Below are 12,093 nucleotides of genomic sequence, written 5' to 3'. Positions count from 1 at the left end.
GTTCACTCTTCATCCTTATTGTTAAACGACGGTCTGATCTCACAAGAACCCTCGCCCGCTCAATGTTTTCGTCAGACTTTGAAGTTGAAGGTCTCCCTGAGTGAGGTTGATCTTCAACGTGTTCTCGGCTTTCCAAAAATGATTTGTGCCAATGGAAAACTTGTGCTCTTGATAAGCAATGTTCCCCATAGGCCTGTTTCAACTTTGCAAAAGTCACTCGCAGATTCCACAAGTTTAACACAAAACTTGATTGCACAAGTTGCTCTAAATTCCAATGCTTCATTTTTGTAACACACAACTTCACTGATGGCGCTTTCAAAAATAATATGTTGGCTGAACGGAGTTCAAACTCGTACTGAGCATGTGGAAGGGATGAACAAGCAGAGTCTAACACAGACCAGTAGACATAGCGTTGCCAGATCGCTCGCAGTATTACCAATCTCATTACTTTTCTCACACACCTTGTATATTACATTTAGAAGACTTAGTATTGATTAATCTTTTTTAAATAAGCATAGTAGTAAGCTTCTTGCATATTTTATGAATTTGCACTTGTTTTCTCTAGGCTAGCAAGCTTTGTCTTTCAGCTATTGTAATAATAATATATTATATACAGTATATGTATACCTATATCCAGGCAAATGGTAATCTGTAAATCTTGTAAAATGACAATCCCTTTACATCTTGGCCATCTCAGGTGTTGAGAAACAAAATATTATGAAGTAAGGATGGAATGCAAATTTCCAAAGGCAAATTTTATAAACGAACTGCCATTGATCATCAAAATTAAATATTACTGGCTCCCATATCTCACTTGAATGGTAACTGCATGCAGCTGGTCGTAAGTTGCCAATGACTGTAGTGATTGATAGTGCTTAAAATTAACAAGAAAATCAGTTATTATTTACATTTAAAGAAGAAATAAGTTTTTTCCAATCACTTTGAGCACTCTGTTGGTTATTAGAAATTCTATTGCTTTTAATTTTAAAATTACTGATCTAGAATCCTTACATCAGTCAGTGATTGAAACAAATAATATAACTCTTAAGATGTCCTTAAGAGCAATGGCTGGAGTTTTCTATACTTTTCCCACCAACTATTAAATTTTGCATTCAGTTAAAAATTGCTGCACAGCCTCCATGTAAGGAATAATTCTAAAACCATTTAAATACAAATGTATTTACAAAAATGACAGAAATATCTAGTTTCATTATTAAAACCCATAGATTTTTTCTTATTTATTGAAATCACCCTTTTCAGTTTGTAATAAAAATTTAGGTGAAGACTATAGTAATGGTTTTAAGCATGATATTGCAATTAAATAAATAAAACTTTTATCAAATTTGTTTATAGATTATCATTAAGTATGCTTACTTTTATCTCATAAATAAAATGTGCTCATTTCATTGAATATCATTTCCCTTCAACTGTCATGGGAAAACAGTTGTGTTAATTTTATACTAATGAGAGACTGAAGTGACTAATTCATACTGATGATTATCTATGTTTAGAATGAAAAAATCTTATTTCAAATCTTAACTGCATGAATTATAATTGTAGATCATTCTCAAACCTTGTATTTCATTCCCACTGTCATATTTAGATGATGAGCTAAATTAAAAGTCAATAAAATATGATGTACCAGTATGAAAATAATATATATGCATATTCAAAGAGTAGCGCATAGTATATTAGTTTTATACACAAAATGTTTAATCTTTTCTCTGTTTAAATGTAATCTGAGAAAAAATACTTTATAAAATTAAACCAGGAAGGAATTGTCTTTCATAATCTGATATAATTTTTTTTTTAATTATGCAAAATAGAGATGGCTAAAAATTGAAATTTTTTCTTATGTAATCATTGGACAGCCTCTGACCTGATAAATATTAACAAATTATTTTTTATTTGTGAAATGATTTAATTTATTTCAACAGAGGTAAAGATCAATGGTATTTTAATAAATATAGTTACTAAAGGTCATAAGTTACACATACCTGTATAACATTCTGGTTGTTAGTGAATTAAGAAAATGTTTACAAAATTTGCAAAGAATCTTGTGATTTGAAATAATTGACAGCGATTTTTAGTCATGTAAATGAATGGAGTCATTAAATTCAGTTAATGAACTGTAAAAGTGTACCACTAATTCATGATCATCACTGTATTAGTGAACAGCAATTTTTAAAAATATGCAGCTCCTATTCATCATTCTCCTGATGTACATAGTATGTCTGAAAAGTTCCCGAACTAAATTAAACAAAAACACAGATTTAAAGATAAACGAATTTACTCATATCAGCCCTCTACATAGAACCCTTCTCTAGTTATACACTCATTGCAGTGCCGGTAGAGCCTGTCAAATGCCCTGGAGAAATCACTTTGTGGAATCGTATTCAACTGCTCGGTGCAAGCCCTTTGGATGACAAAAATGTCATTGACGTTTCATCTTCAACTTGAGTTTCAGGAACAAAAAATAGTCTGCTGGAGCAAAGTCAGGTGGGATAAAACAGTGATTTGATTTTCAGCATAATAATTTGTTGAAACTGTGCCGAGGCATTTTTGTGCAATAGAGTCCAACTGCCCGAATCCTGGTATTTGGGCCAGATTCAATGAATGAGATGCATCAGGCATTTCATTACTTCCAGATAGAATTTTGAATTCACGGTTGACCAGTTGCATGCACACTTTTGCAATGTTTTTTGTTGTGAACAGCTGTTGATGGCCTCCTACTTTGTTTGTCATCATCCAACAACTCTCTACCATTTTTAAACCGCTTCCACCACGTGTACATTATAGTACGAGATGTGGCTTCATCACCAAATGCTTGCTGTATCATAGAGTAAGTTTCAACAAAAGATTTTTGAAGTCAAAGATAAAATTTTATCGTGCTTCACCCGTTAAAGCCCATTAGAGCTAGGAATGGGGGGGCTGGCGATCAGAAGCGTCACAAGGCGGGTGTCTTCCCCTACAGGGTTGGGATGTTCCATGTCGCAAGCTTGCACAAGGTCACATGAACACAACGTACGCGGCTGAACTCAAGACTGAAGTGATGAAACGTGATGAAATTTCGTACACACATTTGTCAAACATCATACTATGGGGTTCCTTGGTTGCCCAAGAGATGGCGCTACTTGTATCAACTACAGAAATTTAGTTCAGGAATTTTTCAGACATACTGTGAATGCAGTAGTCTTCAACTTTTACTATAGCTCCCTGATCCTTACACAGATTTTAATTAACTTTTATTTTTCAATATTTTAACTTTGTTTTCCTAAAATTTTAAACGTACTTCATTCTAAATTATATGTTTACTGCCTTCAAAAATTAATCTGAAGGCCAAAACCACTTAACTAAACAAGACAGTAATTTTTATAGTCTGTCATTTACTCCCGTAATGTGTCACTTTAGTTTAAATCTTTTCAAGTTCTATTAATTTTTCAGTTCTTGATCTTTAAATTTTCATTGTCCCTAACAATGAAAATTTTTGGTTAAAACAGGTTTCTACTAATACGCTCTTCTGGTTTATAGAGGACATGCATTATGTATATATGTAAAAAATTTAATATTTCAGGCCAGAGTATGTCAACTACCTCGGGTATTATTCATCCCATGAGCAGTTAATGCAACAGTTAATTCTTGAGCAAGCTGAAGCTGTTCGAAGACATATAAGATGGATGATTGAACAGGGAGCTCTTGATTGTCAGACTCATCTTCTCTGGAATAAGTTATTTTCTACTTCCACATTTGTTGTAAGATTTTTTCTGCTACTGTAGTAGATTAGATGCATTTCTGAATGTATTAGAGTTAAATTAATTCACTGCTTCTAATTTAAGTATCTTTAGAATTACTTTGTAGGTGTTATCTGTTTGCCACATTCATTATTATATCTATAAATTACATTATTTTAATATACCAAATTAATGAATTCAAGGAAAAAATTTAATGAAAATATTCTTACCTTAATGATAATGATATATTCTAATTTTATATTGAAGAAGGAGTTTTCAGAGGTACCTCCCACGTATGTTCTTTCTCAAAGAGTTGACAATTTTTTTAAAATTACATTACCCACAAAGATAAAAGTAGAATTTTGAAATGTTTTGTTATATTACTGTGTGTGTTTGTGTGTCACTCACACACACACACACACACATTATATTAATAATATACAAATTAAGTAATGTAAAGAATAAATTATGTTGTGATTGAAAGTGGTTTTACTAAGATATGATACTAATTTTAAAGTTTTTTAAATACATTTAGAGTACTGGTGTGTTTCTTTTATTATACCCGTATTTTACTGAAGTAGTGTTTATTTCCACTGTAGACCATTTTTAAAAGGGAATATTAATTTTTATTTTCAAGTGAAGTACAGTGTAACTCCAGTTAAGTTAATCTACTTGATCGTATAACTTAATAGGTTTATTTAATGAAATCTGTTGTCTTTCTAAATACGAGGGTTATTTTTTTTCAAGGTCTGATTGGTCACGAAATTAAAACCACAGTGAAAATAAAAAATCTTTTATTTGTAACAAGTACTTACATAGTTGCGCTATTTCTCTACATATTTGCCACTCCGATTTAGACATTTGTCATAGCGTGGTACCAACTTTCCAATACCCTCGTCATAGGATGGAGCCGCCTGTGTTTTCAGCCATGTTTCTACGCTGGTCTGCAGCTTGATGTCTGTGCCAAAATGTTGTCCTCCTAGCCAGCGTTTCATGTGAGCAAAGAGATGAAAATCGGATGGAGCCAAGTCCGGGCTGTATGGTGGGTGATCAAACACTTCCCAATGAAAACGCTGCAGGAGCTTCTTCGTTACAGCTGCAGTGTGCGGTGAGCATTGTCGTGAAGAAAGATAATGCCTGATGACAACATTCCTCTCCACTTATTCTGAATCGCCCTTCGTAGCCGTTGAAAAGTCACGCAGTATGAGGCTGCAGTGATGGTCGTGCCACATTTCTTGAATTCCACCAAGAGAACTCCATTCCGGTCCCAGAACACAGTAGCCAAACAGTTTCTGTTGGAGAAGGTTCGCTTGAACTTCTTTGGTTTACTGGGAGAATGAGAATGCATCCACTGTTTGGATTGTTCTTTTGTTTCTTCAGTTTCAAAATGAACCCACGTCTCGTCCCCTGTGACAATTTTGTTCAAAAAATCTTCTCCTTCATTGTGGTAGCACTGGAGAAACATATAGGAGGCGTCCATTCTCATTGTTTTGTGATGGTCAGACAGCATCATGGGAACCCATCTCGCACACAGTTTGCGGTACTGAAGTCTCTCACTCACAATGCTGTAGAGAGCTGACCTTGAAATTTCAGGAAACGAATCACTCAATACAGAAATTGTGAACCGACAATTTTCTCGAATTGCCTCATCCACTCGCTCAATAAGATCATCGGTTGACACTAGCTTCCTTCCCTGATCGCCTGCATCATGAATATCTGTACGTCCTACTTTAAAGTTCCTGCACCATTGTCACATTTTGCTGTCACTCATTGAAGTTTCACCATACACATTACTTATTCGTCTATGAATTTCAGCTGCATTACACCCCTCAGCCTGAAGAATTCGAATTACTGCACGCACTTCACACTTGGCGAGAGATGCTATTGTTGTAGACATGTTTACGTGCTAGCTGCATGTTCAGAACTAAACAAAGTGATGCAGCGTGATTGAAGGCCATACTAGAGACGCTGCGCAACATATATGCGCAAAGGTTCACCCGATTTTTGCGCAGGTTTTTATTTCGTGACTGATCGGACCTTGAAAAAAAAATAACCCTCGTACATGTAAAAAATATTTGATAAACTTAAAATACAGAAGATTAATTAATATTTTTTCTTATTAATAAAACAATATCGATCATCTTAAAAAGCTAAACTTTTTTGTTTACTTGAAACTTAATTTTTTCTTTGCTGCTGTCATCCAAACAATCTTAACTCCTCTTGAAACAAACTTAGTCACAAGAAATGAACTTTGCTTTGCTGCCAGAACTCTGTGAACAGCCTGGAATCTATGAACAGATCTCAAATGATATCTGTAACAAATCTCAGAATAGATTATAAATCTATTCTTGTTTGCTGTTGCAAGAAATTTATTTCACCTCACAGCCGAGAAACATTCACAGCCATTTCCAACTCTTCACATATTTCACAATTTTATTGATTTCTTTAGTGAGTTGCCTACGTAAAATTTAGCTTCTTCTGTCTTTTATTTGAAGCAATATTTGATCTGTGTTGATGGTTCATTTATTTTTATTGTAAAAAGCAAAGAAAGCTTCTCATGCAAGCTAGGTAATAATTTGGTTAACCATTTGAGTAAATCTTCAGGTTTCCTTACGGAAAAGCTTTGTCCGTTCTGAATTTTTTTTGTGTCAGAGGAGGGGAATCTCCAATAAACACCATCCACCACAGATGGTAGTGTCTAGCTCTCATCGACTAAAATCCCTTTCCTGTATGACATGTGAAGAGTGGACCCACCATAAGCACAATACAGTTTCTGGTGAAAATCACAGGATCGCTTGTCAGAAAGAGGGCAGTAAGGAACTCGGCAGAGTCGCACAGGTATTGGTAGAACATGTACATCTCTATCTGAGTCTGACTGAGCCAGGTCTACCCTAACCTAATCTGCCTAATGTAATCTAACTGATGCAGATGAATCACCCCTGCAGGCTCACCCCAGCCCCCTTCACCAAAAAGATGCTTTTCACCATCTCGGAGACTGCATTTCACTTCTTGGTGGTAGTGAGTATATCATTGATTGTGTTGTTCATGTCTAGCAAACTGTTACTGCCACACATTGTGCCCTTGGATTTGTCCACCTTTTTTTTTGTCTCAAGTCATTTGACTGGTTTGATACAGCTCTCCAAGATTCCCTATCTAGTACTAGTCATTTCATTTCAGTATCCCCTCCCTCCACATACTACATCACTAAATATTTGTTTTACATATTCCAAACATTGCCTGCCTGCACAATTTTTTCCTTCTACCTGTCCCTCCAATATTAAAGCGACTAGTCCAGGATGCCTTAATATGTGGCCTGTCTGTCTCTTCTTTTAACTATATTTTTCTAAATGCTTCTTTCTCATTTATTTACCACAACACCTCTTCATTTGTCACTTTATCCACCCATCTGATTTTTAACATTCTCCTATATCACCACACTTCAAAAGCTTCTAATTTTTTCTTCTCAGGTACTCCGATTGTCCAAGTTTCACTTCCGTATAAAGCTACACTCCAAACATATACTTTCAAAAACGTTTTCCTCTTATTTAAATTAATCTTTACATTAAATTAATTAATGTCCACCTATTGCACACAAAAATCACATGTGACATCAGCAAGGGCGCCGCAATACTGACACAGTCATCCCTAAACTGTGCCAACAAGTCTATAGATGACATACTGGCGATAACGAACCCTGCCTCAGAGGAGACAGTTCTGTAGCCCCTGAGCAGACTTGCGGAGACATCCTTCTCTGAACTTACTCAAGGGCCAGTCTGATATCTTGTGTGTTCAGGGGTCTTAACTAGGTAGGTGCCCCATACAGCATGATTGACTGTATGACACTGGAGTACATGCACCATTTCAAGGATCTTGGCCTAATCACATTGCTGAGAAGCCTGCTGAGCATGGCCACCATCTTCTCTGCTTTAATTGCAGTTTTGATCATATGTCTTCTAAAGGAACACCTCCTGTCCAGCCATACCCAAGATACTTCACCAAATTACTGGAAAGCACAAAGACATCTTGTACTCAGAAGGCAATGTGTCTCAATCTCTGCCTTCCAGAGACTGGACTGTGTGATAGTATTCAATATAAGTCATTTAGCCAGACCCCCACTAGAAGATAGTATGTTATTTTATTAAATAAACAATTGGTTTACAGTTAAAATATATAATTATCATTTTATCATTATCCAGGCCTAAATAGTGTTAAAACAAACATTGTCTAAACCATACGCTTCACTGGCAGTAATGTTAGAATATATATCATAAAACTATTAAAAGGAGGTAAATTTAAAAGTAATTAAGAATAAACTTGTTGACTAAGTTAGGTGTTAAAATAGGTATAGATGTAGTTATTCAAAATAGCTCTAAATTTTTTAATATTTGAGGAATTCACAAAAAAATACTTATTATTATTATAATGAATCCTTCTGGCGCTGATTGTGGCTACTGTTATAAATCTGTGACTGGTGACTCATCAGATTTGTGTCAAGTGTAGCACTAAATACCACCCCAGCTATGGTAATAAGTGTAAACTACCAGATGGAAGTTTTACTTAATGTTATGGCTCCATAACTAATTATTTCCACAAAATCATTCACATATTACTAAAGAGGAAATGACTGTATTGAACTAATGAAGTATTGAACTATCAACTGTAAGGGAGGATCTAAAGTTAATAAAGAATCTCAACAACACTCTATTAGGTATTAAATCTACTATTGAAAATGTTGCTTCCCTTGTAGGTAGGTTGTAATCTAAAATTATAATTATCCATAAACAAATCATTGAATTGGATAAACATATCTTTAAAATAGAATAAGATGGAGGCTTCAACCTATTATTCCACAAAATGTCAAAGAGGATATAATGTGTGAAATCGAAGATAGACAAAGGAGATCATATATAATCTACCAGATATTTGTTCAAATGTTGAAGAAGTTCTGGGTAAGTTTAACCTTGTTATAGATAATATTATACCTGTTTGTATCATCAAACTTGGCCAAGTGAATCATGAGAAACCCAGACCAATGAAAATTATATTTTCTAGTTTTCAGGATGCAAAACCAGTTCGCTTGAATAAAAATAGAATTATCAAAAGATTTTATTATTAGAAAGGGTGAGAACTACAGACAAAAAAAAATATTTTAGAGATATAAAGAGTGAATTGAACTTTTGTATTAGTAATGGGAAAAAATTTGACTATCAAGCACATACCAACAATAATAAATAATAACAATAAATAGTCATTACTTATACTAACATTAAATAATTATATCATCATTTATCACTACTACCAAAGTGGAAGAAGTATACGTACTAAGTTAATTGGTTTCATCAAGCTGTATTATCTATTCATAACAAATATGACATCATTATTATCACGGAAACATGGTTGAATGATTCTATTTCTTCCAGTGAGCTACAGTTCATTAATTATGGTATCTATAGATATGACTGGATTACATATCACAGTATCCAAAAAATTTTTAACTCTTATTCCTTCATCCATATCTAACGTTGAACAAATATTTGTATTAAACGATGTGTCAATTAAGTCAATATAGTTGGTAAACACATCTTGGGCTCTGTTTACTTTTCTCCTGTATCTAAAATTGAAGTTTTTGAAAGCCATCTTTTACAAGTGAATGAGATGAACAAAAACAGATATAATGATACATCTTTGGAGACTACAGTCTTCCTCATATTGTATGGACTAAAAATGACTTATGACTTTCTCACTTGAACAAGAGATTACTAATATGGAATGGGATACAGGAATTGCACTAGCCAATGATTATAGTGGTCTTTTGAGGATTCCTGTGAGTTACAAGGTAATATAAACATAATATATCGATGGTGTAGTCTCAATCTTATGTCCCTTAATGTAAATAATTGTTACTCCATTACATATACAAGAGAGAGATTTCCTCTTCAATGCAGTTATAGTATAAATTATTTATATAATAGTTTCCACTTACCAACAATCATTAATAGAAATGTTCGAGCGTTTTCAGATTATTAATCCATCCTCAGGAACAATGATGTGTCATACATTATTATAATTATTTACTTCACATAACATTAATTATATTAAATTGAATTTTATAAAAATATAAATAGAACAATTGATAATCAAAAGGTACAATAAAGTTAACGTTATCCATCGTGTCAGTATGAAGATCTCAATTGGTATGTTTATTAGTATGAAGCAGTATTACCAACCTAAGAATCAAAATTATTGTTTAATATTTGTTTGAATAATACATAATTTTCAAATTTTGTTTGTTTCATTTATCAAGCTTTTATTATTTAATTATATATATAATATTTTTTTATAATATTTGTTTTATGAAAGTTATTAGAATATTCAAGAATACTAATAAAATTATCTGGGTTGTAATTATGATTATTTTCTAAGATCTGTCTAGCAGAATTGGATCGTTCTTTATTTCCTTTATTTATACAGTTAATGTGTTCATTAATTCTAATCGAAAAAGATCGGTTAGTCATCCGGCTATATTCCAGATTGCAATTTGCGCATTTAAACTATATACTCCCTGTTTATCTAAATTAAATTTATTGTTATGTTTTATTATTCTAGTAGAATTTCTGTTATTTACACAGTTAAATACTTTGTTATTCGTTGTGTATGCAGTTTTTAGTTCAAAAGATTTATGTATTTTATTGAATTTTTTGTAATTTATATTGTATTCAGTTTTAGCGTATTTGTATCCGTTATTATTTGTTAGTTTTATATTATCTTTTATATATATTTTATTTTTATTTTAATATATAATTTATTTATTAGGTTTTCATTGTAGCCATTAGTTATAGCTATATATTTTATATTATTTAATTCAATGTTTAATTTTATATTGTTATGTTTTAAATATTTTATAGCCTGTATAATGAATTATACAGGCATGAATTACAATGAATTAAACATTGACGTTTTTTGATTCCAAGGATGAAACGAAAAAATTTTATATCCAAAAAATGTATGCTATTATTATTTTCTCGACCTAAGGTGAATTTAATGTTATTATTTAAGGAGTTCATTTATTCTATTATTTTATCTTCTTCACCTTTAAATTGTTGATTTTATATGATCAATATGTCATCCACATCTCTTTTATATATTAACATTATATGTTTATTAAATATATGGTGTAGATTACTGTTGTCTAATTCATTCATGAAAATGTTAGCTAAAATCGCTGAAAGTGGTGATCCCATAATAAGACCTTTCTGTTGCTGGTAATACTTATTATTAAGTTCAAAATTGTATTTAACACATAATTAATAATATAAATATAAATAACACAACCAAACTAATAACATAGACATAAAAGACATGTATACTAATATTAACGAAACGACGTGTATACTAACGAAACCATTAATATAATTTATAATACTTTAATTAGATTAAAAATAGACAATAATATTACACACAAATTAATAAATCTATTAAAATTATGTGTTAAATACAATTATTTTGAATTTAATAATAAGTATTACCAGCAAGAGAAAGGTCTTGTTATGGGATCACCACTTTCAGCTATTATACAATACAAATATAGAATATAAATTACAAAAAATTCAATAAAATACTTAAATCTTTTGAACTAAAAACTGCATACACAACGAATAACAAAGTATATAACTGTGTAAATAACAGAAATTCTACTAGAATAATAAAACATAACAATAAATTTAATTTATTAAACTGATGACTAACCGATCTTTTTCGATTAGAATTAATGAACACATTAACTGTATAAATAAAGGAAATAAAGAACGATCCAATTCTGCTAGACAGATCTTAGAAAATAATCATAATTACAACCCAGATAATTTTTATTATTCAAACAAATATTAAACAATAATTTTGATTCTTAGGTTGGTAATACTGCTTCATACTAATAAACATACCAATTGAGATCTTCATACTAACACAATGGATAACGTTAACTTTATTGTACCTTTTGATTATCAGTTGTTCTATTTATATTTTTATGAAATTCAATTTAATATAATTAATGATATGTGAAGTAATAATTATAATAATGTATGACACATCATTGTTCCTAAGGATGGATTAATAATCCGAAAGCGCTTGAACATTTCTATTAAAGATTGTTGGTAAGTTTCTATTAAAGATTGTTGGAAACTATTATATAAATAATTTATATATTAATACCAATGGGCCATGCTTAATAAAATTCAATTATAGTATGAATAATACAGTATTACTTGCCCAAGATAATATCTGTGATTTAGGTGTCATACTGGATTGTAAATTAAGTTTTATCTATCTATCAAAATGCAAGCTAGTGGCACCCTTGCCTTTGTTA

General features: G+C 32.0%; 1 protein-coding gene across 2 annotated transcripts in view; it reads left to right on the top strand.

Annotated features, from left to right (window-relative positions):
- Window positions 1-12,093, top strand: part of LOC142323459 (KICSTOR complex protein SZT2-like) — a 342,875-nt gene that overhangs the window by 319,043 nt on the left and 11,739 nt on the right. For both annotated transcript variants that reach the window (XM_075363101.1, XM_075363100.1), the window contains one exon: window positions 3,575-3,752. In XM_075363101.1, coding sequence (XP_075219216.1) covers window positions 3,575-3,752 — 178 coding nt within the window. The remainder of the gene's footprint in view (window positions 1-3,574; window positions 3,753-12,093) is intronic.

This window comes from Lycorma delicatula, chromosome 4, assembly GCF_047948215.1.
Source record: "Lycorma delicatula isolate Av1 chromosome 4, ASM4794821v1, whole genome shotgun sequence".
NCBI lineage: Eukaryota > Metazoa > Arthropoda > Insecta > Hemiptera > Fulgoridae > Lycorma > Lycorma delicatula.
Note: the sequence above shows the minus strand (reverse complement) of the source record. Positions and strands in the feature narration are given on the sequence as shown.